Source organism: Oncorhynchus nerka, linkage group LG26 (genome assembly GCF_034236695.1).
Source record: "Oncorhynchus nerka isolate Pitt River linkage group LG26, Oner_Uvic_2.0, whole genome shotgun sequence".
Lineage (NCBI taxonomy): Eukaryota > Metazoa > Chordata > Actinopteri > Salmoniformes > Salmonidae > Oncorhynchus > Oncorhynchus nerka.
In genome coordinates, this window is record NC_088421.1 from 39,458,168 (window position 1) to 39,482,512 (window position 24,345).

The following is a 24,345-nucleotide window of genomic DNA, read 5'->3' on the forward strand; positions in this document are numbered from 1 at the left end:
CAACTCCATTGTGTCCTCCTCCCAGAGCGCTAAGAACCTTGGCGTGATCCTGGACAACACCCTGTCGTTCTCAACTAACATCAAGGCGGTGGCCCGTTCTGTAGGTTCATGCTCTACAACATCCGCAGAGTACGACCCTGCCTCACACAGGAAGCAGTGCAGGTCCTAATCCAGGCACTTGTCATCTCCCGTCTGGATTACTGCAACTCGCTGTTGGCTGGGCTCCCTGCCTGTGCCATTAAACCCCTACAACTCATCCAGAACGCCGCAGCCCGTCTGGTGTTCAACCTTCCCAAGTTCTCTCACGTCACCCCGCTCCTCCGCTCTCTCCACTGGCTTCCAGTTGAAGCTCGCATCCGCTACAAGACCATGGTGCTTGCCTACGGAGCTGTGAGGGGAACGGCACCTCAGTACCTCCAGGCTCTGATCAGGCCCTACACCCAAACAAGGGCACTGCGTTCATCCACCTCTGGCCTGCTCGCCTCCCTACCACTGAGGAAGTACAGTTCCCGCGCAGCCCAGTCAAAACTGTTCGCTGCTCTGGCCCCCCAATGGTGGAACAAACTCCCTCACGACGCCAGGACAGGAGAGCGTCTGCTAAATGACTTAAATGTAAATGTAAATGAGGTTGAAGAGGCGCTGCTGCGCCTTCTTCACGATGCTGTCTGTGTGAGTGGACCAATTCAGTTTGTCTGTGATGTGTATGCCGAGGAACTTAAAACTTGCTACCCTCTCCACTACTGTTCCATCAATGTGGATAGGGGGGTGTTCCCTCTGCTGTTTCCTTTGTACTGGAACGGAGATGGCACGGGTTGGGGCTGAAACTAAGGACGTCATTTTCAGTTTATAACCTGTGGTAAACTGTATCGTATTCAGTACTCTCGTGAATAAAGGCTGCTATTTGACTTTAAGACCGGGCTCTGTCTATTTCTATAAAATAAGGGTCATAATTTTTAATTGGGAATTAAAACAGAGGAATTCAATTCCTTTAATACAGGGCCACAGTGTTTCTTGGTAGTCTTAAACAAATCTACTTTGAAACAGAAGTATATACATCACACACATGGTTATGGGCTTAACAAAAGAAGACACCTGTACCATGTCACATATAGAGTTTAAATGTATTCAATTTTGCATCCCAAGTTTACACTTTATATACATCATAGAAGACTGAAATATAACCAAATCATCTTTAAATAGAACACCGGATATAATGTTTAAAATTATGAAATTAGAAAAAATATTTACATTCTACCAATGAGGGTGCTTTTGGTTGTTTGACTGCAGGAAAGGGTTTTAAAAATAAATGTCAAATGCATTGCCAGATGCATATGACTAGGTGAAATACATTGAAAAAGTAAAACAAAAGAAACAATGTCTCAAAATATTGGAGTCTTTATTCTTATGGAATATTTAAATGATTCGACTGCAGATATCCAAGGTGGCATTGTCTCAGGTGTACTGCAGATAGCATACTCTCTTCCTCTGTTCACAGCTGTGAGTTCATTCATCATGCAAAGGCTCTGTTCTGACCTCTAGTGGAGTCTAATAGATTCTCAGGGTCCATTGTGTGAGGTTCACCATCTCAACTTGCCTGACGACACAAGGTAACTGAAATCTTCAGCTGTTCTGTTTGCTACGTACTTCAGTCAGACGGACACAGTTGAAGTCAAAATTAGGTCATCAGCAATTGGATAATCTCTAACCAATCAGAGTATCAAAGCCAATGAAGAATTTTAAAAGCGCCTTTGACGGCTTCCAACATTTTAATGTAATCAACTGGATGGGACTTCCAACATTTATTGGCTGATCCCTCCTGGTGGCCATGTTGGAGTCATGTCCAACCGGGTCATCAGGAGGGATCAGCCAACCTGAAGAAGAAAATTAACTACTTCAAAATGAAGATAGCCTAAATGGTGCTGCACATGCTGTCACAGACGCTATGTCACAGATAAAAAGATGAGTCCTCTATCAATGCGCTTTACCCACGTGTGTATTGGCTCTGGCCCAACCCATCAGTTTCTGGGACCAATCAGAGTGGTTAGAATGTGTTTGCATTCTAGAAATTGTCAGGAAGGTACTCCGATCCAGACTCAGAAGACACTAACATCTGTGGGCGAGGCATAGCGTTTGGCCGGATCAAGGAGTTTGGTTAGCCAGGCAACATCTCAACTACTGCCTGAAACCAAAATAAAGTCTTAAAGAAAGCTCAAAGATAGTATGAATGGGTCAATGTACACTGTAAAACACAGATTTACTTCTGAAAATATCTGCCTTAAGTTTATGGTAATGGAACTGTGTGATCATAATGTTTGTTTTATTTTAAAACACCAAGGCAAAGACTATGCTTAGACAGGCAGCCCAATTCTGATCTTTTCACATCAGATCTTTTTCAGAGCTGATTGGTAAAAAAAACAATTAGTGAAGGACAAAAAACATCAGAATTTGGGCTGCCTGTCTAAACGCAGCCAAAGTGACACAAAGTCTTAGTTGAGATGTGTTACCTGAACACAGTGCTGTAGATGACTGGGTCATCCTGGGCCTGTTTCCCCCTAGGAGTGGGTCTACAAACAGGAACACAGTCATTATCATGGTTGTGGAATTCTATTATTGTTTTCATTATCTTTTACATTCTAATTGTTGTTATTCAAATCATTGTTGATAAAGACTGGTGTATACTAGGTCTAAAAACATGGCTGTAGACCATTAGAATATGAAGAAGTGTCGTTGGCAAAAACTACATTCCCTTTATACGCAGGACTGTCATTGCGACGGTCATTGTCCTTGTTGCAGAGAGGATATAACAGGTTGGTACCTGGATACTACACTGTAGAGGTCCTCCTTGGCTTGTTGCTCCCTGAACATGTGGAAACAGAAACACACATTGTTATTGGTTATCACAAAAAAATCGAAATAAAATGTTCATATTAAGTGTATTTCTTTAAAGTAGCTTTCTTACCATATAGAGCTGTAGATGGCCGTAGTTTCCTCGTTCTGCTGTTCTCTAACAGAGGACGTGAACACAAACACATTGCAGTTGGTTAAGGTAACATCACCCATTGATTTGTGTATTGTTTAATCAATTATCACTTTACTTACATGTTTGCCCTTTGCTTGGTGTTGATGTGCACTGTTGTATAGCTGACATCTTCCTGTTGCGATGGTTCCTCCTCTCTCCACTCTTCTGTCAGACTACAGTCTGATGTGAGACTGGTTACATGCACTTCTGTGGTCTAGACACAGTGAGATAGAGAAAATACTGGCAGTGAACAGCAGAACTTTCTGCACAATAGTTTAAAAATATCTGGGCAAAACAAAGTTCAGCTACGATATTTCCACTCCCTTATTGTAAATGATCACACTTTCACATCAATTTCCTCTGTGAATATGCCAGTACACTTGCTCCTACCCACACACAGACATATACAATTACAGTCTATACTGGTTGCAGGATTTTCTGCTTGTTTCTCTCTCACCACGAACATTGTGGGTGTTTTTGTGGTGAAGACTCTAGGCATGCTGATGGCTGTAGCATAAATAGTGACTGCCTGCATTTTGTTCTGTACATGTGATAGCTGTGGCACCCTGTGCTGCAACTGCATTGGGTTCAAACATTGACCCTGCATGACTATCATCACAATTAGTTTGAGGATAAGGATGTAAGAATTATTGTTTGGTTGCAACACAAAAGCACAAATATGACATACGTGCATAGCCCAAAACAAATAGCTGGGAACAAATAGCTGGGAACAAATAGCTGGGAACAAATAGCTGGAACAAATAGCTGGGAACAAATAGCTGGGAACAAATAGTTGGGAACAAATAGTTGGGAACAAATAGCTGGGAACAAATAGCTGGGAACAAATAGCTGGAACAAATAGCTGGGAACAAATAGCTGGAACAAATAGCTGGGAACAAATAGCTGGAACAAATAGCTGGGAACAAATAGCTGGGAACAAATAGTTGGGAACAAATAGCTGGGAACAAATAGTTGGGAACACATAGCTGGGAACAAATAGTTGGGAACACATAGCTGGTAACAAATAGTTGGTAACAAATGGTTTAAAACATATTGTCACCTGTCTGTTCTCTTCTGTGTGTGGTTTTGGTGCTGTAGTCTTTTTCCTGAGGACACACATAGGCAGCATGATTTTGACTCATTTAGAATGCATAGTAAATCAGCTAAAAATATTAGTTTGAGGAAATAGTGGATAAAACGTACCTGTGAGCAACAAGATGCCAAGCAACCATAGGCACAATGACAATCATTGGCACAACAGCAAGAACTGCAATAAGTATTGTGAGTGTCACAGCTACCATCCCCTTTGCATGATCTGCATATGAACACAAAAGCATTATAATTTAAAATACATTTAAATAATTTAGCAGACGCTCTTGTCCAAAGTGACTTACAATCAGTGCATTCATCTTAAGATATCTAGGTGAGACAACCACATATCACAGTCATAGTAAACACATTTTTCCTCAATAAAGAAGTTATAAGAAAAGTCAGTTCTATTAGGAAAAGACAAGTGCATTTGTTTTTGCATTTAAGTTGTTCAGATTTCTGATTGTTGGAATTGTTACTCTTTGTAACCCGTTGTGGTTACAAAATGTTATTGTACTTACCTTTGACTTTCAGAGATAGAATAGTGGAATTCTGTCTTCCATGCTTATTGCTGACGACACAGAAGTATTTCCCACTATTACCAGTGAGAGTAACATTAAACTGTAGCTCAGCCTGATATACCATTTCCAGACAACTGTCTCCATCTATTTTATACCAAGTGTAGTTCAATGTTGGGTTAGCATTGCTGCTGCAGGTCAAAGTAACATCACTACCCTCCAAAACTTCAGACGACGGCCAGACTGAGACTGAGGTATTCCTAGGGCCATCTGAAAGAGATCCGACAGGTATTCCGCCATCAGTGACTTTTTAGAAAACAGTGTTACTTGTTAATAAAACCTTCCTTTACTCACATTCAACATTGACCCTGATAACCTCAGAAAGTGGTCTATTGTAATGCTTTGGCGAACATGAGTAGTTTCCAGAGTCTTGAAAGGATATGTCACGGAGGTAAAGAGTTGAGGACTCCTCTTGCAGGGGTTTTCTGTTCTTGAACCACATAACTGCAGATGAACAGTTGTACATACAGGTCAGATTCACACAATCCCCTTCTTTTATTGGTTCGTGTACTTTGGGTGTTGTCATCGAAATGAACAACTCTAAAAGTGGAGAAAAAAACAACTGTAAATGTCCTAATCTATTGACAATGCAATGGTGACCTAAGAACATTTCACTTTTGAAGCAAAGGATGGAAAACAGACTTACCAGAAACATTCACGTTTGTAGCGTTCTTTCCCGTCCAGTTGCCGTTGTTAGTTTCAAATCTGAATGCATATTCTCCACTGTCTCTCTGCTCTACTTGGTGGATTTGCAAAGAACAATTATGAACTTTGTTACCAACGTACTCAAATTTGGTGCTGGTATGAGTTCTATTATTACTCTCAGTGATGAAAGGGCCATCAAAAAACTGTTTCCTCCCTTGACTCCACATGACTTTTTCCACTGTTAGGTTCTTGTTATCAAGCTTCTCAGGATAGTGAAATGTGCATGAAATGACAACAGAAGAGCCTCTTACTGCACAGATCTCTTTCGGTTGATATGCCACAAGCCAGTCGGTGCACAAAACCCCTGAAACAAAGATCTATGTTTTATTGATTTACACTCCCCTATGTATTTATGGCATCTTGCCAAATTATTCATACTCCTTGAATTGCTTCACATTTTTTTGTGCTACAAAGTGGGATGAAAATTGATTTAATTGTCACTTTTTGGGCAACAATATATTCAAAGAAATTGAAGAAAAATTCAATCATTTTTTAATGATTGTCATAACTAAAAAAATGTCATAATTAAAATATAATTGTTGCATAAGTATTCCGCCCCTTTGTTAAAGTTCAGATTGAGTAAAATGTGGCTAAACAAATCACGTAATAAGTTACATGGACTCACTCTGAGTGAAAAATAGGGGTTGACATGATTTTTGAATGACTAACCCTTCCTCTGTCCCAATGCATACAACATCTGTAAGGTCCCTCAGTCAAGTATTGAATTGCAAGCACAGATTCAACTACAAAGACCAGGGAGCTTTTGGAAAGCCTCATAAAGAATGGCAGTGATTGGTAACAATAAATCAGACATTGAATATATATTTAAGCATGGTCAAGTTAATCATTATGCTGTGGATGATGTAATAAACCACCCAGACACAACAAAGATAGAGTCGTTCTTCTGAACCGAGTGGCAGGACAGGAAGGAAACTTTTCAGGGATGTTACCACGAGGCCATTTTTTATTTATTTTTTATTTTACCTTTATTTAACTAGGCAAGTCAGTTAAGAACAAGTTCTTATTTTCAATGGCGGCCTAGGAACAGTGGGTTAACTGCCTGTTTAGGGCAGAACGACAGAACAACAGCTCGGGGATTTGAACTTCCGGTTACTAGTCCAACGCTCTAACCACTAGGCTACCCTGCCGCCCCATTGGTGACAGTTACAGAACTTGCAGAATTAGGAAAATAATAATTGGCTAATATTTCACAATCCAGGTGGCTAAAGCTCTGAGAGACTTACCCAAGAAGACACATAGTTGTAATTGCTGTCAAACGTGTTTATAACATGTATTGACTCAAGGAGATTAACACTTATGCAACAACTATATTTTAGTTATTTAATTTATATGAATAAAATACATTCCACTTTGACATTACATGTTATTTTGTTTAGATTGTTGACAAAAAAAGGTTGAATAAAATAAATGTTGATCCTGCTTTGTAACACCAATCCAAGGGGTATGAATACTTTTTCAAGGCACTGTATTTAGACAGTGAAGCTCTATACCAGCATTTGGGTTTGAGATCAAATGTTTTATGTGAGGTGACAATACAGAATGTCGCCTTTTATTTGAAGGTATTTTCATATATATATTTTACCATTTAGAAATGAATGCACTTCATGTATCTAGTCCCCCCATTTTAAGGTGTCAAGTATTTGGACAAATGAACTTATAGTGCAATATTGTATTATTTTGTAGTCACTTTTTCTTATCTACACTTGAATTGTAAATAGACTATGTTTCTGAACACTTCTACATAAATGTGGATACTACCATGATTACTGATAGTCCTGAATGAATTGTGAATAATGATGAGTGAGGAAGTTACAAGTGCACAAATATCATACCCCCAAGACATGCTAACTAACCCTTACAATAACCGGGAAGGTTAGTATTTTTGGAGTGGTATGATATTTATGTGTCTGTAACTGTCTCACTCATCATTATTCACGATTATTTCAGGACTATCCGTAATCCTGGTAGCATCCACATTAATGTAGACGTGTTTAGAAACATATTCTATTCTTATTTACAATAAAAGTGACTCCAACATGACACAATACATTGTATACCACTAATTATAAATTACTTCCTAGTGTTATTTTTTTATTTCCTTTGTCGTTCTTACCTGGCAAAATGAGTAGAGCCAGAGCTATTTCCATACAGATGGGTTGTGTCAGCCCAACACTCATCTCTGTAGCCAAACAGCAATCTCTCTAAGGTCCTTCACTTGAGTCGGAGTTCTTAATATAGCAGTCAGAAATGCAGAGTGAACCTCAGTCATCTAGTTTAAAACACAGACGTTTTGTGTCAATTCATTTTGGGGCTTGGAGTTACTCATCAGAAGCTGCGCTGCAAAAAGGTAAACTGTCTTTGCAAGTGTCATCAAAAGACAAAACGTCTGCGTGTATCAGCAAGCTAATGAGCTGAGTGAGAGTCCTGTTGACATCAGAGACACTCCGCAACCAAATCAGGTCATTTTACCACAGGCACAACGTAGCACCTACAGTGCCTTCGGAAAGTATTCATACCCCTTGACTTCTTACACATTTAGTTTTGTTACAGCTTGAATTCAAAATGGATTAAATTAGATTGTTTAGTCACCCATCTACACACAATAACCTATAATGACAAAGTGAAAAAAAATATTTAGAAATTGTTGCTAATTTATTGTAAATTAAATACAGAAATGTCTAATTAACATAAGTATTCACACCCCATAGTCAATACATGTTAGAATCACCTACAGCAGTGAGTCTTTCTGGTGAGTCTCTAAGAGTTTTGCTCACCTGAATTGCACAATATTTGCACATTATTATTTTAAAAATTCTTCAAGCTCTGTCAAGTTGGTTGTTGATCATTGCTAGACAACAGTTTTCAAGTCTTGTCACAGATTTTCAAGCCGAGTTAAGTCAAAACTGTAGCTAGGCCACTCAGGAACATTCAATGTTGTCTTGGTAAGCAATAATGGTGTATCTTTGGCCTTGTGTTTAGGTTGTTGTCCTGCTGAAAGGTGAATTTGTCTCCCAGAGTCTGTTGGAAAGCAGACTGAACCAGGTTTTCCTCTAGGATTTTGCCTATTCTGGATATTTTTATCCTAACAAAATCCCTAGTCCTTGCCGATGACAAACATATCCATAACATGATGCAGCTACCACCATGCTTGAATATGAAGACTGGTACTCAGTGATGTGTTGTATTGTATTGTATTTGTCCCAAACATAACATTTTGTATGCAGGACATAAAGTTAATTTCTTCGGCACATTTGTTGCAGTTGTACTTTACTGCCTTATTGCAAACGGGATGCATGATTTGGAATATTTGTATTATGTACAGACTTCCTTCTTTTCACTATGTCATTTATGTTAGTATTGTGGAGGAAGTACAATGTTGTTGATCCATCCTCAGTTTTCACCGATCACAGCCATTGAACTCTGTAACTTTTATTTAGGAAGGATGCCTGTATCTTTGTAGTGACTGGGTGTATTGATACACCATCCAAAGTGTAATTAATAACTTCACCATGCTCAAAGGGATATTCAATGTCTACTTATTTTTTGTGCCCTTATGTGCCCTTCTCTGGGGGGCATTGGAAAACCTTGCTGGTCTTTGTGGTTGAATCTGTTTGAAATTCACTGCTCAACTAAGGGACCTTACAATTATCTGTATGTGTGGGGTATAGTGTGGGGTACAGTCATAAAATAAATAACGTTAAACATTATTATTGCAGAGTGAGTCCATGCAACAGAAGACATTTTTTTACTCCTGAATTTATTTAGGCTTGCCATACCAAAGGAGTTGAATCCTTATTGAAACAAGACATTTGAGCTTTTCATTTGTAATTCATTTGTAATTAACTTTGACATGATGAGGTATTGTGTGTAGGCTAGTGACACAAAACCTCAGTCAATTTAACACAACAAAATGTGGAAAAAGTCAAGTGGTGTGAATACTTTCTGAAGGCACTGTAAGTCATTTCCACTGATACTATATGTTAGCCATGAACAGAGACCTGTGGAGGTTGAGGGTGTTGACCCAGATTATACCCTCAGCTCAGTGCAAAAAAAGTAGGCCTGCCAATCACAACTTCTGCTGGGGTCCAGACCAAATAAGGAGAATATTGTTACACTGAAGTGATTGTGTGTGTGATGTTGTACATTGTCCACATGGTGGCAGACTACTGTGTATGACTCACATTTCCCAAATGTATGCGTTATTCCACACAGAAGATGTATAGAATAAACCAACTATATGAACATGCACCATACATTTGTGAAACCTAAAATTAATATTAGACAAAACAGATAATAGTTTATACTACAATTGAAAAAACTCAAACTGAGAAATCTATTTTCTTTTTAAAGGTTTACTGTAGGCTAGGTAGCTATATGCTACACTTCACAGTGGGTTTCCAATAAGATAAAAACATAACATTAATAAAAACACTGCTCAAAAAAATAAAGGGAACACTTAAACAACACAATGATACTCTAGGTCAATCACCCTTCTGTGAAATCAAACTGTGCTCTTAGGAAGCAACACTGATTGACAATAAATGTCACATGCTGTTGTGCAAATGGAATAGACAACAGGTGGAAATTATAGGCATTTAGCAAGACACCCCCAATAAAGGAGTGGTTCTGCGGGTGGGGACCACAGACCACTTCTCAGTTCCTATGCTTCCTGGCTGATGTTTTGGTCACTTTTGAATGCTGGCGGTGCTTTCACTCTAGTGGTAGCATGAGACGGAGTCTACAACCCACACAAGTGGCTCAGGTAGTGCAGCTCATCCAGGATGGCACATCAATGCGAGATGTGGCAAGAAGGTTTGCTGTGTCTGTCAGCGTAGTGTCCAGAGCATGGAGGCTCTACCAGGAGACAGGCCAGTACATCAGGAGACGTGGAGGCGGCCGTAGGAGGGTAACAACCCAGCAGCAGGACCGCTACCTCCGCCTTTGTGCAAGGAGGAGCACTGCCAGAGCCCTGCAAAATGACCCCCAGCAGGCCACAAATGTGCATGTGTCTGCTCAAACGGTCAGAAACAGACTCCATGGGGGTGGTATGAGGGCCCGACGTCCACAGGTGGGGGTTGTGCTTACAGCCCAACACCGTGCAGGACGTTTGGCATTTGCCAGAGAACACCAAGATTGGCAAATTCGCCACTGGCGCCCTGTGCTCTTCACAGATGAAAGCAGGTTCACACTGAGCACATGTGACAGACCTAACAGTTTGGAGACGCCGTGGAGAACGTTCTGCTGCCTGCAACATCCTCCAGCATGACCGGTTTGGCGGTGGGTCAGTCATGGTGTGGGGTGGCATTTCTTTGGGGGGCCGCACAGCCCTCCATGTGCTCGCCAGAGGTAGCCTGACTGCATTAGGTACCGAGATGAGATCCTCAGACCCCTTGTGAGACCATATGCTGGTGCGGTTGGCCCTGGGTTCCTGCTAATGCAAGACAATGCTAGACCTCATGTGGCTGGAGTGTGTCAGCAGTTCCTGCAAGAGGAAGGCATTGATGCTATGGACTGGCCCGCCCGTTCCCCAGACCTGAATCCAATTGAGCACATCTGGGACATCATGTCTCGCTCCATCCACCAATGCCACGTTGCACCACAGACTGTCCAGGAGTTGGCGGATGCTTTAGTCCAGATCTGGGAGGAGATCCCTCAGGAGACTATACGCCACCTCATCAGGAGCATGCCCAGGCGTTGTAGGGAGGTCATACAGGCACGTGGAGGCCACACACACTACTGAGCCTCATTTTGACTTGTTTTAAGGACATTACATCAAAGTTGGATCAGCCTGTAGTGTGGTTTTCCACTTTAATTTTGAGTGTGACTCCAAATCCAGACCTCCATGGGTTGATAAATTTGATTTCCATTGATACTTTTTGTGTGATTTTGTTGTCAGCACATTCAACTTTGTAAAGAAAAAAGTATTTAATAAGAATATTTCATTCATTCAGATCTAGGATGTGTTATTTTAGTGTTCCCTTTATTTTTTTGAGCAGTGTATATAGGAAACTTGAGCAGCATTGTGAATTGTAAACCTTGTAAATCGTCAGAAAATGAAAGTGGTTGAAGTGTTTTGATGTGTGCAGAACGTTTATACTCTTCAGCAGTTTTATAAACAAATAGATTCACTTAATCTAAATTAAACGTCAGATCATGTCTGACACCATACAAGCCTACGTCCCTGGCTCTCCAACGCGTAAAACGGATCAATCCACACAAGATTCTATCAAGCGGAATATGAATCACCCACTCTATCGTAGCCTAGTTGACGACATTTAAATACGATCACGAGGTCACTATATAAGAGAGGACAGTAAGAAAAAAACATATACCAAGTTGTCATTGGGGTGAAGTTATAGGGAGAAAGGAGCGCAAGAACAAGAACTTCACACAGTGTTCGACATGGAGAGGTCCGTTAAACTGGCTTTAGTAATTGTAGCTATTTCCATGCTGGTTTCTTGCAACCCAACCGAAGCATGGTACAAGCAAGTTTCCGGCCCAAGCTACTACTCGGTGGGCAGAGCATCGGGTTTGCTGTCGGGGATCCGGAGATCACCATATGTTAGGAGGTCCGAGACCGATTCGGTGGCGGACAGCGGAGAGTCTACGGTGAACAGCATCCTCTCGGAACCGAGCAGTCGACTGAATTCGGTCCTTAAATCTATGGTAAGAGGCTATATTTTACATTACTTATGTCCAATTGAGCAATGCGCATTGGTTGGAAACAGGCACTTCCTGTGGTGCGTAAAAGTGCTTAAAGGTGCGTAAAAGTTCAACATTGCTCAGGATACAAGAATAATCAAAAGTAGTGCAATTGTTTTTTTGTTGGTAGACTATATTTCAAACAGTTTTGACACCCTGAAACTGGGTCATCATGAAGGAGCTGTCCATTCAGCACCAGCGCACCACCAAGTAGCCTACAGCCTCATTATACAGTCACATTTGGACTAGATTAGAAAAGGACATATATTATTTAAAGTCAAATTGTTATTTTCAAAATCCACATTTTGGGGCAATGAATCTCAAACAGCCACAAGTCTTGAACATCAACGAACTTTCTCGTTAATGTTGCATTATGTTGATTAAAATGTATTGTTTTTTTCCAGGCTATTTGTATCAAAGATATCACACCGAATCTGCAGAGCTGCGAACTTGTTCAGGATGGCTCAAGGTTATTTCAATGTAAAGCAGACGTGTTCGTATCGCTCGACTCATTGGACTGTGTGGAAGCATGATCAGCACCACGAACGTGGATGGACTGATAATGTTCGATGGAACCGAATGTTTCTTATTTTCACAAATATGGCACAAATGTTGTGTGAATGTCTGTTTTAGCATACTGCCATGCGCAGTCTGACTACCACTTCCCCTAACGGGTAATAGCCAATTTGTCTGTTAAATCATATTATGTAATGCATAGCAATGTACATATGTATTCATTTCTTTGTTTAATGAATAAATACATCTTATATTGCACTCAAATGATTTTGCCCTATAGGTCAAAATTCATCCTGCTTCACACATTTGTACAATTCTCACCCAGACACCTATTTGTATGTAAATGTTTTAAGACACATTTTAGTCAACTCAAATAGGTCATAATGCAAACCACTCAACCTTGGCATACATCTGCCGCTATCTTAAAATAATTCTCAAAGATCAGTAGGGCTGTACATTATTTTATTGAATTAAAACACATGTCAACACCAACATGATTATTGAAAAAAATTCCAAATGAGGAATGTCCATCCATATTAGTAAATATTACCTATGTTAAATTATATAAAAACAAATATCCATCAATAAAATCTAGAAAGTCTTATAGCAACGAGACCGCCTCCAAGTTCTCCTTGACGATGGTGTCCATGATGACGTGGAAGACCACCCGTACGTTGTGGGTGTCCGTGGCGGTGGTGTAGTGGTGGAAGACAAGGTTGTTGGGGGTCCTTTTGCAGGCCACAAACATGGCAGTGATGTGACGCGAGGCAGCATCCACGTCCCAGTCGGCTCCTGTATAAGGGGACGTAGCAGAGAAGTCCCCTCAGTTGAGTGACATATACCCAATTGAGTTAAGTATACAAGTTCACTGCCTGATGGGCTGGCCCATGTTTAAGTGAATTTAGTTTTTTTGTGCTGTGATCATTTGGCTAATGAAGGGACCTCAAAAAAATAAAAAGCTGGTGTTACAAAATCTCTGGCAAATATATTTTCTCAGTCCACCCCTGTCCATCTCTATAGGCTTGTAGCTTATTCCATATCATCATCATCATCAACTCCATCACACGATTACAAAGACTGACTCTGGTACAAGAGTGCTGTAAGGAAACATGTTTAGTAGCAATCATGCGTCAATGGGGTTTGCTGTCCTAAAAATGAAAAAACGGTGAGTGTCTGCTGAGCCTTGCTCCTAGATTTTTGTGTTAAAATGTAAAGGACTCACAGTATTAGTTAGGTGTGTGCATGTTTCAAAATCATGGACAAATTTAAAGGTTTGAAAAAATCCAGTGTCTGGAGATAAATGTCTCATTTAGGCATGATGAACTGAAACTCAGTGAACAAGTGAAATTATGTTCCGTGGCAAGTTCACGCAAAACAACTTGGTTCTTATAGAGTGGAAAAACAGAGAGAGAACAACCCCTGCAGCTCAACTGAATCACCTCCATTTTAATTACCACACCTCCAGTTCTGAGGGATGAGAGTGGAATATATAAGACTGTTACTGAGCCCTGAGGACCAGAGAGGCTGTGTATAAGTGAGGTGTTATCGGTCTGCCATGATAACCCCCCTGGCAAGACATTCTGGCTCCTGAGTGGCTGTGTCTGAAATGGTGCCGTATAGACCTCTGGTCAGAAGTAGTGCACCATGTAGAGAATAGGGTGCACTTTAAACCCCAGCCATTGTCTTGTACCTTGATACTCCCATTGGGAATGCTATGAGTAGGATTCCCCTCATGCTGCAGGGGAAAGTGCAGTAGTTCCAGTCTAAAGAATGTGGACACTGGATGTATGTTGGAGGGGGATTCCCATAGAAAACACAGTAACACAGGAATGCCTGCAAAGAAGGGATTCTCCATATGGAGAAACCAGTCCCAGCTTTAAAATGACATGCAGTTTATAGCCTTTCTAAACACTATATAAATGTATAACGTATGTCATAGTCTATAAAGGGTTCATACAAGTGGCATAACTGTGTGACAACCACCAATGTCAAATATACCATGACCCACTGTTAAATATTACAAACCTGTGCTTTATAAAAGGGTGGCAGAAGCACAGCTTAATAAATTATTAAATTGAGGCTTCACAAAGCATTTAGAACCTTGTCATGCATCTTGGTAGAGCATTGCAATGTCAGGATAGTGGGTTTGGGTACCAGCCATATGGTAAAATGTATGCACGCATGACTAAGTCCCTTTGGATAAAAACGTCTCAATGGCAAAATTATTATATTTCACTAAAACATTTCTAGGACGGCCCAACCGTTTTCCCTCTTGGGTGCATAGCCGATATTGACCTCGACATTCCGCAAAATGACACAGGCTCTAAAGTCCTGTCATGCACAGAAAATGTTAGTAAAGCCTTTTAAAACCATTTCAAATTTGCCCAATTCTGATTTTTTTTGTCTTTCCAAATTCTGCAATTTTTTCCTGGTTTTCCCCTTGTATTAAAGTGTGAGAGAAAAAAAAACACTGAACTGTTTAAAACAATGCTTAAACCGAATCAGGGGAAAAATTGAGCTCTAAAATATCACAAAACCAGACATATACAGTGCCTTCGGAAAGTATTCAGACCCCTTGACTTTCCACATTTTGCTAGGTTACATCTTTATTCAAAAATGTATTCAAGTGTCTTTTCCCCCTGATCAATACACACAGATGAACCAAAACAGGATTTTAGAAATGTTTGCCAACACTCCCGTCTGCCGACTTCTTTTCTCTTGTGTTATTTAATAGGATGTTGGTGGGCGGAGTTCTGGGGGGGGCACCTCAACACCCCTCATTATCACCATCTATGCACGCATCCACTTACACACATCCCATTGTTACTTGGATATAAATTACTTTATTTAATAAATATATGTTCGTTATTTCTGTCATGACGTTGGCCTGTTGGGGGAGATTTATGACCCCAATAAATAACTTTCCCCTTTTTCCCCTCTCTACCGATGTGACTATTGAAAATCCCTTTGTTAACAGAGAGTCTGGGAACATCAAATGGTGGGAAACGGAACCCTATTTGGGTAATCTAACCAGTTGAAAATATGCATGGGTACTTAATGAATATGATGTCAGATCAGTTGGCGTCAGATATTATTACTGATGATAGTATGTCGTCCTATCTTGGAAAGTCTACACATTCTAGTCTAATCAGATTCACATGGAATTGTTGTGCAATTTAAATGTTTAAATATGAAATGTAATTTTAGCTCCTAAGTGAAATAAATGGTTTTCATGAGTGAACTATGCGCAACTCAGTGGCCCCGCCCATGTGAACAGACACCGGTTGTAAACTATGAAACACGGCCCTCTCTCCCAACCCTATATAAGCCCCTATACAAAAATCTAACTTCCTGTTCCAAGGACGTGAGGACTTGTGGTCCCCGCGTTAAAAATAACAAGGTCACCTACAGAACTAAGCCAACCTCAGCGTGAGCTCTGGTTGAACAACAAGAACATAACGAAATTAGCATCGAATTTCAACGTGAAGATGGCGGTCAACACGCCGAAAGGATGAAATTCGACTATACCAGCCAGAATATAGCATGAGCTTAAAAGTATGGCAACTTGGTATGAACTTTGAACTCTTATTCACTGAAGAAGTGATACCCTCTCCGTCCGCTAAACGTGGGCTAGGAGAGGACAGACAGAGTATCCATTCACCACTAGACATTCTTCAGAGGTTCAGAGAACCATGCTGGACCACCCCGCATTCTATCTACGACTAATCTACCGAGGCACAGCTCAGAGTAAATATTTATTGCATTTTCCTTTTTCAAATAGGTGGTTATTTAGAATGCATAAGACACTGTATTTACGATAGCATAGCTGCCTACAGCCCGATAGAGACACAGCTTCTCCCTTTGTTCTTTAGTCTTCCCGCTCTTTCACTCAAACCCAACCCCCTTTCTTTGTGTAACCAGCCGTCGTATCAGTTCCTTCCGCTAGGGACGTTTTCCTTGATGACATAATAGATGTAATTCTGTGTGATTATTTTGGTATTTAGTAAATAAATAATTAAACCAAATTTTGTATTGCTGATTCAACTTGTTAGCCAGGGTTTGTGAAGATAACCAATAATTTACAACTTTCAGATTAGACTAAATAAAGTGACGATTAAATTGACTGCTATTGAGGTAAAAGATTACCAGGTCTTAAGAGTTTATCGGAAGATAACAGCTCTATAAAACATGATTGTGGAGCCCCGACATTCTAGTTAATTACATTTACCTGATTAGCCTAATCAGGTAATATTAATTACAGAGAAAGGATTTTATAGAATAGCATGTCATATCACTTAAATCGGGCATAGCCAAGGACACAACATTTTTTTATCTCCCCAATGTCTCCCTCTGTTACAGGGTACGAGCCAGTTCGTAACAGGTGTGACGCGACAAGCTTGGCACACCTGTATTTGGGATGTTTCTCCCACTCTTCTCTGCAGACCCTCTTAAGCTCTGTCGGGTTGGATGGGGAGCTTTGCTTACACAGCTATTTTCAGATCTCTCCAGAGATGTTCGATGGGATTCAAGTCTGGGCTCTGGCTGTGCAACTCAAGGACATTGAGACTTGTCTCAAAGCCACTACTGCGTTGTCTTGGCTGTGTGCTTAGGCTCGTTGTCCTGTTGGAAGGTGAACCTTGGCCCAAATCTGAGGTCCTGAGCGCTCTGGAGCAGGATTTCATTAAGGAGCTCTGTACTTTGCTCCGTTCATCCATGCCTCGATCCTGACTAGTTTCCCAGTCCCTGCCGCTGATAAACAATCCCACAGTATGACGCTGCCACCACCATGCTTCACCGTAGGGATAGTGCCAGGTTTCCTTCAGACGTGACACTTGGCATTCAGGCCAAAGAGTTCAATATTTGTTTCATCAGACCAGAGAATCTTGTTTCTCATGCCTTTTGGCTAACTCCCAAGTGATTTTTACTGAGGAGTGGCTGCCGTCTGGCCACTACCATAAAGGCCTAATTGGTGGAGTTCTGCAGAGGTGGTTGTCCTTCTGGAATCTTCTCCCATCTCCACAGAGTAACTCTGGAGCAACTCTGGAGCTCTGTCAGTGTGACCATCAGGTTCTTGGTCACCTCCCTGGCCAAGGCCCTTCCCCGATTGCTCAGTCTGGCCGGGCAGTCAGTTTTAGAAATAGTCTTGGTGGTTCAAAAAATGTCCATTTAAAAAAAATGGAGACCACTGTGCTCTTGGGGAACTTTAAATGGTGCAGGAATGTTTTGGTTCCCTTCCCCAGATCTGTGTCGCGACACAATCCTGTCTCAGAGCTCTACGAACAAGTCCTTCAACCTCATGGCTAGGATTTGCTCTGACATGAACTGTCAACTGTGGGACCTTATATAGACAGGTGTGTGCCTTTAATTAATGTCCAATTAATTTAATTTACCACAGGTGGACTACAATCAAGTTGTAGAAACATCAAGGATGATCAATGGAAACAGGATGGACCTGAGCTCAATTTCAAGTCTCATAGTAAAAGGATCTGAACATTTGTGTAAATAGTTATATTCATTTTTAAAAGAATGTGCAAACATTTCTAAAAACCTGTTTTGCCTTGTCATTATGGGGTATTGTGTGTGGATTGATGAGGAATATATTTATTTAATCCAGTTTAGAATAAGGCTGTAACATAAAATGTGGAATAAGTCTACTTTCAAATGCACTGAATAGCCACCAGGATCCATATTGACCATACAGTTGAAGTCGGAAGTTTACATACACTTAGGTTGGAGTCATTAAAACTAATTTTTCAACCACTCCACAAATTTCTTGTTAATTAACAAACTATAGTTTTGGCAAGTCGGTTAGGACATCTACTTCGTGCATGACAAGTAATTTTTCCAACAATTGTATACAGACAGATTATGTGGGTCACACTAGGTTGACTGTGCCTTTAAACAGCTTGGAAAATTCCCCGAAATGATGTCATGGCTTTAGAAGTTTCAGACAGGCTAATTGACATCATTTGAGTCAATTGGAGGTGTACCTGTGGATGTATTTCAAGGCCTACCTTCAAACTCAGTGCCTCTTTGCTTGACATCATGGGAAAATCAAAAGAAATCAGCCAAGACCTCAAAAACACCTGAAGGTACCACGTTCATTTGTACAAACAATAGTATGCAAGTATAATCACCATGGGACCACGCAGCCGTCATAACGCTCAGGAAGGCGACGCGTTCTGTCTCCTAGAGAGACTTTCGCACGAAAAGTACAAATTAATCCTAGAACAGCAAAGGACCTTGTGAGGATGCTGGAGGAAACGGGTACAAAAGCATCTATATCCACAGTAAAATGAGTCCTATATCGACATAACCTAGAAGGCCACTCAGCAAGGAAGAAGCCACTGCTCCAAAACCGCCATAAAAAAAAGCCAGACTACGGTTTGCAACTGCACACGAGAACAGAGATCGTACTTTTTGGAGAAATGTCCTCTGGTCTGATGAAACAAAAATAGAACTGTTTGGCCATAATGACCCGCGTTATGTTTGGAGGAAAAAGGGGGAGGCTTGCAAGCCGAAAAACACCATCCCAACCGTGAAGCACCGGGGGTGGCAGCATCATGTTGTGGGGGTGCTTTGCTGCAGGAGGGACTGGTGCAATTCACAAAATAGATGGCATCATGACGAAGAAAAAAATATGTGGATATATTGAAGCAACATCTTAAGACATCAGTCAGGAAGTTAAAGCTTGGTTGCAAATGGGTCTTCCAAATGGACAATGACCCCAAACATACTTCCAAAGTTGTGGCAAAATGGCTTAAGGACAACAAAGTCAAAGTATTGGAGTGGCCATCACAAAGCCCTGACCTCAAACCCATAGAAAAAGTGTGTGCGAGCAAGGAGGCCTACAAACCTGACTCAGTTACACCAGCTCTGTCAGGAGGAATGGGCCAAAATTCACCCAACTTATTGTGGGAAGCTTGTGGAAGGCTACCCAAAACATTTGACCCAAGTTAAACAATTTAAAGGCAATGCTACCAAATACTAATTGAGTGAATGTAAACTTCTGACCCACTGGGAATGTGATGAAAGAAATAAAAGAAAGAAATAATTCTCTATTGTTATTCTGACATTTCACATTCTTAAAATAAAGTGGTGATCCTAACTGACCTAAGACAGGGCATTTTTACCAGGATTAAATGTCAGGAAAAACTGAGTTTAAATGTATTTGGCTAAGGTGTATGTAAACTTCAACTGTACCAGAAGAATACACACGTGAAAAGGTCATTTTATTCTCTTCACAGCTTTATCTAAAAGCAATGGTGTTCGCTAAATCAGCATAGGAATAAAACAGATTGATTAGTTTAGGAATAATACAGAAGGCATAATTCCTTTGACAAGTACAATTCCACGTTTTTGGATTGACTGACTTGGACAACAGCAAAAACTCACTAGAATTGATACCAATATTATTATTTTACCTTTGTAACCAGGGAAGTAGAGTCGCAAATGCCTTCCTGAGTTTAAGATCTTCTCCTGGAAGAGGTCACTTTTGTTCATTAACAGAATCTGAAAAAGATTTGATGACAATACTAAAATATATCATTCTGATAGACTAGAGCTTCATTGCACAAGCATAAATAGCTAAATCAATGTCAACATTTGAACCATTTCTGAGGACAAAGATAATAAAATCAATAAAGCTGCATTTCTAAAAGTTCTGAAAGTAAACCCTTAAACACTATCCCATACATTCCTTCTACTGTATCGCTCCTGACCTATAACAACTCACATGACACACAATATCTTCCTAGAAGAGAACCAAAAACACTGATATAGTTTTTCAATTCAGGGTCCACAGCTGGTGTCAAACTTGTGAAAAGCACAATAACAAATAAACAGTGCATTCAGAAAGTATTCAGACCTCTTCCCTTTTCCACCGTTACGTTAAAGCCTTATTCTAAAAGGATTTTAAAAAGGTTTTATCCTCCATCTACACACTACCCCATAATGACAAACTGAACAGGTTTGGAAATGTTCACATATTTATAAAAATAAAAACCAGATATATCAAAGTATTCAGAGCCTTTGCTATGAGACTCGAAATTGAGCTCAGGTGCATCCTGTTTCCATTGATCATCCTTGAGGTGTTTCTACAACTTGATTGGAGTCCACCTGTTGTAAATGCAATTGATTGGACATGATTTGGAAAAGGCACACATCTGTCTTTATAAAAAGGTCCCACAGTTGACAGTTCAAGTCAGAGCAAAAGCCAAGCCATGAGGTCGAAGACAGAATTGTGTTGAGGTACAGATCTAGGGAAGGGTACCAAAACATTGAAGGTCCCCAAGAACAGTGGCCTCCATCATTCTTAAATGGAAGAAGTTAGGAACCACAAAGACTGTTCCTAGAGCTGGCCGCACGGCCAAACTGAGCAATCAGGCGAGGAGGGCCTTGGTCAGGGAAGTGACCGAGAACCCGTTGGTCATTCTGACAGAGCTCCAGAGTTCCTTTGTGGAGATGGGAGAACCTTCCAGAAGAGCAACTATCTCTGCACCACTCCGCAATCAGGCCTTTATGGTAGAGTGGCCAGCCGGAAGCCACTCCTCAGTGAAAGGCACATGACAGCCCGCTAGGAGTTTGCCAAAAGGCTCCTAAAGGACTATCAGACCAAGATCCTCTGGTCTGATGAACCAAGATTGAACTATTTGGCCTGAATACCAAGCATCACGTCTGGAGAAAACCTAGCACCATCCCTACGTGAAGCATGGTTGTGGCAGAATCATGCTGTGAGGATGTTTTTCAGTGGCAGGGACTGGGAGACTAGTCAGGATCGAGGAAAAGATGAACAGATCAAAGTAGAGATCCTTGATGAAATCCTGAGCGCTCTGGAGCAGGTTCTCAGACTGGGGCCAAGGTTCACCTTTCAACAGGACAACGAGCCTAAGCACACAGCCAAGACAACGCAGGAGTGGCTTCAGGACAAGTCTGAATGTTCTTGAGTGGCCCAGCCAGAGCCTGGACTTGAACCCGATCGAACATCTCTGGAGAGACCTGGAAATAGCTGTGACAGAGCTTGAGAGGATCTGCAGAGAATAAATGGGAGAAACTCTCCAAATACAGGTGTGCAAAGCTTGCAGAGTCATACACAAGAAGATTGGAGGCTGTGATCACTGCCAAAGGAGCTTAAACAAAGTCCTGAGTAAAGGGTCTGAATACTTATGTAAATGTGATTTCAGTTTATTTTTAATACAATTGCAAAAATGTATAAAACAGTTTTTGCTTTTTCATTATGGGGTAGTGTGTGTTGAGTGATGTGGGGGGGGGACAATTTAATCATTTTTAGAGTAAGGCTGTAATGTAACAAAATGTGGAAAAAGTCAAGGGGACTGAATACTTTCCAAATGCACATCATTAGGATGTAAGAGAGAAAGAGATACCAGTAACATAACCTAAAAATGTGAAAGAGAAATGAGTTGGGAGGTTGGCCATGCCCTACGACAGACAGACACCAAAAATAAGACTTCACTGAGTTACAGTTCATAAGGAAATCAGTCAATTGAAATGCCTTCATTAGGCACAAATCTATGGATTTCACATGTGCATCTGTTGGTCACAGATACCATAAACAAATGTGGGCGTGGATCAGAAAACCAGTTAGTATCTGGTGTGAGCACCATTTGCCTCATGCAGAGTGACAAATCTCCTTTACATAGAGTGGATCAGGCTGTTGATTGCAGCTTGTGGAATGTTGTCCCACTCCTCTTCAATGGCTGTGTAAAAAGTTGCTGGATATTGGCAGGAACTGGAACACGCTGTTGTACACAATCCACAGCATCTCAAACAGGCTTAATGGGTGACATGTTTGAGTATGCAGACCATGGAAGAACTGGGACATTCAGCTTCAAGGAATTGTGTACAGATCCTTGCAACATGGGGCCGCGCATCATCATGCTGAAACATGAGGTGATGGCGGCAGATGAATGGCACGACAATGGGCCTCAGGATCTCGTCATGGGATCTGTGAATTCAAATTGCCATCGATAAAATGCAATTGTCTTTGTTGTCTATAGCTTTTGCCTGCTCATACCATAAACCCACCACCACCATAGGGCACTGTTCACAACATTGATATCAGCAAACGGTCGCCCACACAATGCCATACACGTGGTTTGCAGTTGAGGCTGGTTGGACGCACTGCCAAATTCTATAACGTTGGAGTTGGCTTATGGTAGAAAAATGAACATTCAATTCTCTGGCAACAGCTCTGGTGGACATTCCTGCAGTCAGCATGCCAATTGCACACTCGATCAAAACTTGAGACATCTGTGGCATCGCGTTGTGACAAAACTGCACATGTTAGAGTGGCCTTTTATTGTCCACAGCACAAGATGCACGTGTATAATGATCATGCTGTTTAATCAGCTTCTTGGATGTGCCACACCTGTAGATGGATTATCTTGGTAAAGGAGAAATACTCACTGTAAATACATTTGTACACAACGTATGAGAGAAATGCACATGGAACATTTCTGGGATTTTCTATTTCAGTTCATGAAACTTGGGACCAACACTTTACATGTTGCGTTTATATTTTTGAGTGTAATTAACGACAGAAAACACTCGATGACTGAAAACTGATTATGACTCACACATCCACAGTCCAAACGTCTTTTAAAACCTTTTACAGTCTAAACGAGACAAATTAAAACAAGCTCGTTACACGCTTTTTATAAACAGTCCTCCCGGCCTCAGAGCTGAACTGAGATCACCTCAATTATGACCCTTGTGTGGTAATTGCCTGTGTCTGAGGCAATTAGAGGCAGTTGTGCCGCCTGCGGCTGGCTGGGCAGAGGTGGTTAGCAGGAGGCACTCTGGGGACTCCATGGGCTTTAATTACATCCACTGGGTTGCCCTCAGCAGGTCACAGCGTTGTGCTTTTATTTAACCTTTATTTATACAGCTCAGTCAATTAAACACCATGATGCGATGGCGACATGTTTGAACGCTGTGGAAAGTTCAGAAGGAGCCGTGTCATGTGGAACAGAAAGGTCTCTCGGACGTGTAGAATAAGGAATCACGTCAGCTCCATATGTGATATGCCTGAACGTGGCCCTGGGCTCTGCCACACTGCATAGACAGACCCAACATCAAGCACATGACATTGGGAGTACAGGAAGATGTTCCCTCTAAAACCACATATTTTCTCCCCATAATTGAAATAAGGTAAGAATTGGGTGGTAGGCTAATCTGATGCTAGATCTGTCAACAAGGGCAACTTCTACCTGCAGCTGAATGTGGGTAACTGGAAGTGGCCAGAGAAGAAACCATCACTAAGGTGGACAAAGTCATTTGTAACCTTGATTGAGTGTGTAATGGTTTTACTTAAGAGTGACAATGTTTGGGAAAGGCAATCAGTTCGGAGGACTGTGTTATGGCAGATATTTGTTAAGTAGGTGTTGTCAGACAAGCTCCATGTGAAAACCTACCAATGAGGAACTTCTGAAAACTATATTGGTGCAGATGGAGGTAAAGAGTTCAAGGCTCTCTTGTAGCCGGTTCTAAGAGGGAGAAAAAGAGAACAGAGAGAGAGATTTGAACAGAGCGAGCGAGACAGATAAAAGGGGTGGGGGGGATTAAGAAAATCAATGATACTGGACATAAAAGATCTAAACAAAGTTTCACTCAATCTGTCAGATACTACTTCAAATATTAGATGATACCATACACAGCTTTAGGCCATTCTACTGGTGTGTTACATTGTTCTGACGT

At 41.1% G+C, this 24,345-nt stretch overlaps 3 protein-coding genes across 8 annotated transcripts in view; 1 reads left to right on the forward strand and 2 right to left on the reverse strand.

The window, feature by feature from the left end:
- Window positions 1-1,097: 1,097 nt before the first annotated feature.
- Window positions 1,098-7,837, reverse strand: LOC115117961 (sialoadhesin-like). 4 transcript variants are annotated; one of them, XM_065010641.1, is made up of 11 exons: window positions 7,526-7,837; window positions 5,333-5,695; window positions 4,981-5,130; window positions 4,630-4,896; window positions 4,223-4,334; window positions 4,080-4,125; window positions 3,100-3,233; window positions 2,960-3,004; window positions 2,816-2,857; window positions 2,505-2,564; window positions 1,098-2,179 (listed from the first exon to the last, which is right to left on the reverse strand). In XM_065010641.1, the coding sequence occupies exons 1-11, from the start codon at window positions 7,587-7,589 to the stop codon at window positions 2,173-2,175; spliced, it is 1,290 nt and encodes a 429-aa protein (XP_064866713.1). In that variant the 5' UTR covers window positions 7,590-7,837; the 3' UTR covers window positions 1,098-2,172. The 4 variants fall into 4 exon arrangements, with proteins under 4 accessions (XP_064866713.1, XP_064866712.1, XP_064866715.1 ...); XM_065010640.1 differs by having other exon boundaries at window positions 4,981-5,226; window positions 7,526-7,836; XM_065010642.1 differs by having other exon boundaries at window positions 1,378-2,179; window positions 4,981-5,226; window positions 5,333-5,708; window positions 7,526-7,584.
- A 3,959-nt stretch (window positions 7,838-11,796) lies between these two features.
- On the forward strand, window positions 11,797-12,819 carry LOC115121473 (neuropeptide B-like). The gene is made up of 2 exons (XM_029650569.2): window positions 11,797-12,078; window positions 12,519-12,819. The coding sequence occupies exons 1-2, from the start codon at window positions 11,815-11,817 to the stop codon at window positions 12,645-12,647; spliced, it is 393 nt and encodes a 130-aa protein (XP_029506429.1). The 5' UTR covers window positions 11,797-11,814; the 3' UTR covers window positions 12,648-12,819.
- A 259-nt stretch (window positions 12,820-13,078) lies between these two features.
- LOC115115147 (guanine nucleotide-binding protein G(o) subunit alpha-like) overlaps window positions 13,079-24,345 on the reverse strand; it is a 37,460-nt gene continuing 26,193 nt past the window's right edge. For 2 of the 3 annotated variants that reach the window (XM_065010644.1, XM_065010646.1), the window contains 3 exons: window positions 24,063-24,134; window positions 20,055-20,142; window positions 13,079-13,422 (listed from right to left, as the gene is read on the reverse strand). In XM_065010644.1, coding sequence (XP_064866716.1) covers window positions 13,232-13,422; window positions 20,055-20,142; window positions 24,063-24,134 — 351 coding nt within the window. In that variant the 3' untranslated portion in view covers window positions 13,079-13,231. The remainder of the gene's footprint in view (window positions 13,423-20,054; window positions 20,143-24,062; window positions 24,135-24,345) is intronic. The other variant, XM_065010645.1, reaches the window with a different exon arrangement.